We start from the raw sequence: 2827 nt of genomic DNA, 5'->3' as shown, positions 1-2827 counted from the left end.
TGTGTTTCTCTCTCGCGTCGCGAACGAAACCGAGCTGACCTTCTGCTTCTTATTACCTCGTTCTCTCAGTGTGTGGAAAGCTCACTGCCGTACCCATCATGAACGCCAGCGGTAGCTGGAAGGTGAGCATCGGAACTCGAAGACGAGACGCGTCCCGACGGACCTGACCGACTCTTTCTTTCTTCTCAGTGGTCGATGTGGGTTCCCGCCTTCTTCTGCGCCCTCTCCCTCGCCGTTGTCCTCGTCTACGCTATCTTCGAACGTTCGATCCCCGAGGAGAACAAAGTGATGACAGGGAAAAAACTCGCAGCTCGCCGGGCGGCTCGAGGAGTGGTCGACAAGAAGACTACGCTCGCCACTCGATATACCTACGTCAGGAACAGTATCTTTGCCATCCCAGCTGCCTTTTGGCTCCTAATTCTCTCTCAGCTTCTTCAGTGTACGTCTCTCTCTCTCTCTCTCTCTTCCATCTTCCTCCCAACGCGTTGAGATTGACTTTTGTCTCCCCGGCTCCCTTCTTTTTCTCAGCATCGGCCGTCAGCGCCTACTCTGCCAATCTGGCTGATATCATAGCCGTCACTCGTGATGCGACTAAGGAGACCGCCGGTTATACTGTAAGTCCTGAAAGTACAAAACGTCTTCGGCTCCGTCTGAACGAGTCTCGTCTCCCTTCTTCTTTGCAGGCCTCTCTCGCTCAAGTCATGCCCATCGTCCTGACGCCCGTCCTCGGATACACTTTCGATCTCATCGGCCGACGAATGTTCCTCGGTTCGTTGAGTTTCTCGTTCTCCTCCCTCTTTGAGCGCTCGAACTGACTCGCCTCGTCTTTTTTCGTCGACAGTCTCCTTCACCGCGGCCATCTGGGTCCTCTGTTTCTCTCTCCTCGGATTCTCGACGGTTCACGCTATGGCCCCCACCATTTTGGGATCGCTCGCTCTCGCTTTCAACGCTGTGAGTCTCGTCGTCGTAGGCTCAAGGCGACCAACGAACTGACCCGACTTCCCTTCTCTCGCAGCTTCCTTTCATCTGCTCGATCCCTCTCCTCGTACCCAACCAGAACAATTTGGGAACCGCCTTCGGTCTCTGGAAATCTTTCAACTCGTCCGGTTCTACCATCCGTACGTCTCAATTCGGCCGACGCTCGACGACGCGTCTCCTTTCACTGACCTCTTTCCGCGTTGGCCTCTCTCTTCTTTCAGTGACCGTCGCGACTGGAGCCATCCAAGATCGAACTCCTACCGGAGTCAACCAGTACGACAACGTCATGTACCTCCTCATCGCCCTGAAGGCCGTCGACGTCTTCTATGGTGGGTCTTCTCGTGCTCTCTTTTTCGAACGCGACGCGACGACTGACTCTGCCTCTCTTTTTCTTTAACAGGATTCGTCTACCACTGGTTCGACATGAAATACCTTCACGGAGTTCTTCGAGCCTCAGAGCGGGATCGTGTCAAGATCGAACTCACGCAGACGGAAGAAGAACGAACTGGGGGTCTTCGATCGCCCATCAAGAAGGTCACCTACGTCGGAATCGCTGTCACTTGCGCTATCATTATCACCGCATACGTCGTGTATATTTGCTACAGTCTCGGTACTTGATCTTCATCTCTCATCGCTGCAGCCTTTCTCCAATTTAGATGCCTAACGTTTCCTTTATCTTTCGAACGACTCTTCCTCTCCCTCATCTTGCTTCTCTTCGGTTCTTGAGAGCACGCTTGATCACCTAAGCCTATCATGAGATTCCTCGTATCTTCGACCTCAACTCAGTAATCAGGATCCTCTCCTCCCGCCGCAATCCATCTCCTCTTCCTCCTCGCTGCCCAATAAACAACGAGAACCGCTGCTACTACCCCGAGTCCCAACACAGCTCCCAAAGCCGCAAAGTTTCTCTTCTCCCCGTCGTGTGTATGGTCAACCTTTGCTGGGACGTTTGGGGGAGCGAGAGTTGAGAGGGCAGCGAACGTCGTCGTGAGGGAGGGAGACGGAGGAGTGCCGGGGAAGAGAGGGACTGGGGATGAGACTGGAGGGACGGGTGAGATTTGGAGGAGATGAGACTGAAGTTGAAAGAAAGGGGACGAAAGAAGGGGAGTCAGGGAGCAGTTGACGAGAGGAAAGGGGGGCGAAAGTGAGACGCGACGCGACGCAGGACGAACGAGGAAAAACGCTTTGTACAGCTGAGCTGGATTTGAGCAGTTCGTGCTCTTGTCGTCGCCGTTCTGCGAGGATAAATAAGAAGCCTCAGCAGGAGCTCTCACTGTCGAGAAGAGAGAACGGGACGAACGTAGCTCGGAAGTCCCCAGGTGACGTTGAGCGAGAATCGAACTTGATCGTCCTCTAATCCTGTAGGAATCAGGAAGTTTCGGACATGCACATCCCTCGGAAACAGGGTTACGGTGCACCAGCCTTGTCGAGGTCGAGGAGGGTAGTAGGAATCGGGAGGAGCGGTCATCGAGAGCGATCCCCAGGGTTCGAGGACGACAGTTCTGCGTGTCGAGATGGAACGAGTAGAACGAAAGCAGCGAGGTCAGCTGCTGCTCTTTCGACTTCGGAGTGATCACCCACAGACGAACGGGGCGGAGAGGTAGGAGGGAGAGACCAACGGGATCCTGGGAGGGAAGTGGGAAAAGACTCACGTTCGATTAGAGTAAGTCAAAGTTGGTGTGACGAGTCTGAACACCCCAGCGAGAGTTTCATTCTGAGCTGCTGGAGGATCGAGAAATCCTATCGAGATCGTCTGGCCTGAACGAGCACGAAGGGGAAGAGGGAGAGGAAGGAAGGAAAATGAGCTCGAACTCGAAGCATCGAGGCCTCACGCGTTTGTTGACCACCA

General features: G+C 54.2%; 3 protein-coding genes across 3 annotated transcripts; 2 read left to right on the top strand and 1 right to left on the bottom strand.

Annotated features, from left to right (window-relative positions):
* BDY24DRAFT_287527 (uncharacterized protein) lies at positions 1-857 on the top strand. Its single transcript, XM_076637015.1, has 4 exons — positions 1-122; positions 190-439; positions 529-614; positions 684-857. The coding sequence occupies exons 1-4, from the start codon at positions 99-101 to the stop codon at positions 813-815; spliced, it is 492 nt and encodes a 163-aa protein (XP_076491917.1). The 5' UTR covers positions 1-98; the 3' UTR covers positions 816-857.
* BDY24DRAFT_405483 (uncharacterized protein) lies at positions 593-1728 on the top strand. The gene is made up of 5 exons (XM_076642652.1): positions 593-614; positions 684-951; positions 1016-1118; positions 1200-1307; positions 1379-1728. Exons 2-5 carry the CDS (start codon positions 907-909, stop codon positions 1594-1596), a joined length of 474 nt encoding a protein of 157 aa, XP_076491916.1. The 5' UTR covers positions 593-614; positions 684-906; the 3' UTR covers positions 1597-1728.
* A 32-nt stretch (positions 1729-1760) lies between these two features.
* On the bottom strand, positions 1761-2691 carry BDY24DRAFT_419504 (uncharacterized protein; the record flags this gene model as incomplete). The annotated part of the gene is made up of 5 exons (XM_076643997.1): positions 1761-2051; positions 2151-2213; positions 2279-2480; positions 2568-2603; positions 2675-2691. 5 exons carry the CDS (start codon positions 2689-2691, stop codon positions 1761-1763), a joined length of 609 nt encoding a protein of 202 aa, XP_076491915.1.
* Positions 2692-2827: the final 136 nt, after the last annotated feature.

Source organism: Mrakia frigida, assembly GCF_051309035.1.
Source record: "Mrakia frigida strain ATCC 22029 unplaced genomic scaffold BDY24scaffold_91, whole genome shotgun sequence".
Classification (NCBI taxonomy): Eukaryota; Fungi; Basidiomycota; class Tremellomycetes; order Cystofilobasidiales; family Mrakiaceae; genus Mrakia; species Mrakia frigida.
Note: the sequence above shows the minus strand (reverse complement) of the source record. Positions and strands in the feature narration are given on the sequence as shown.

Coding starts and splice junctions, on each gene's coding strand:
- BDY24DRAFT_287527 (XM_076637015.1), top strand. CDS start 99: ATGAACGCCAGCGGTAGCTGGAAG. Junction 440..528: donor TCTCTCTCAGCTTCTTCAGT/GTACGTCTCTCT, acceptor TCTTTTTCTCAG/CATCGGCCGTCAGCGCCTAC. Junction 615..683: donor AGGAGACCGCCGGTTATACT/GTAAGTCCTGAA, acceptor TCTTCTTTGCAG/GCCTCTCTCGCTCAAGTCAT.
- BDY24DRAFT_405483 (XM_076642652.1), top strand. CDS start 907: ATGGCCCCCACCATTTTGGGATCGCTCGCTCTCGCTTTCAACGCT. Junction 952..1,015: donor TCGCTCTCGCTTTCAACGCT/GTGAGTCTCGTC, acceptor CTTCTCTCGCAG/CTTCCTTTCATCTGCTCGAT. Junction 1,308..1,378: donor GGCCGTCGACGTCTTCTATG/GTGGGTCTTCTC, acceptor TTTCTTTAACAG/GATTCGTCTACCACTGGTTC.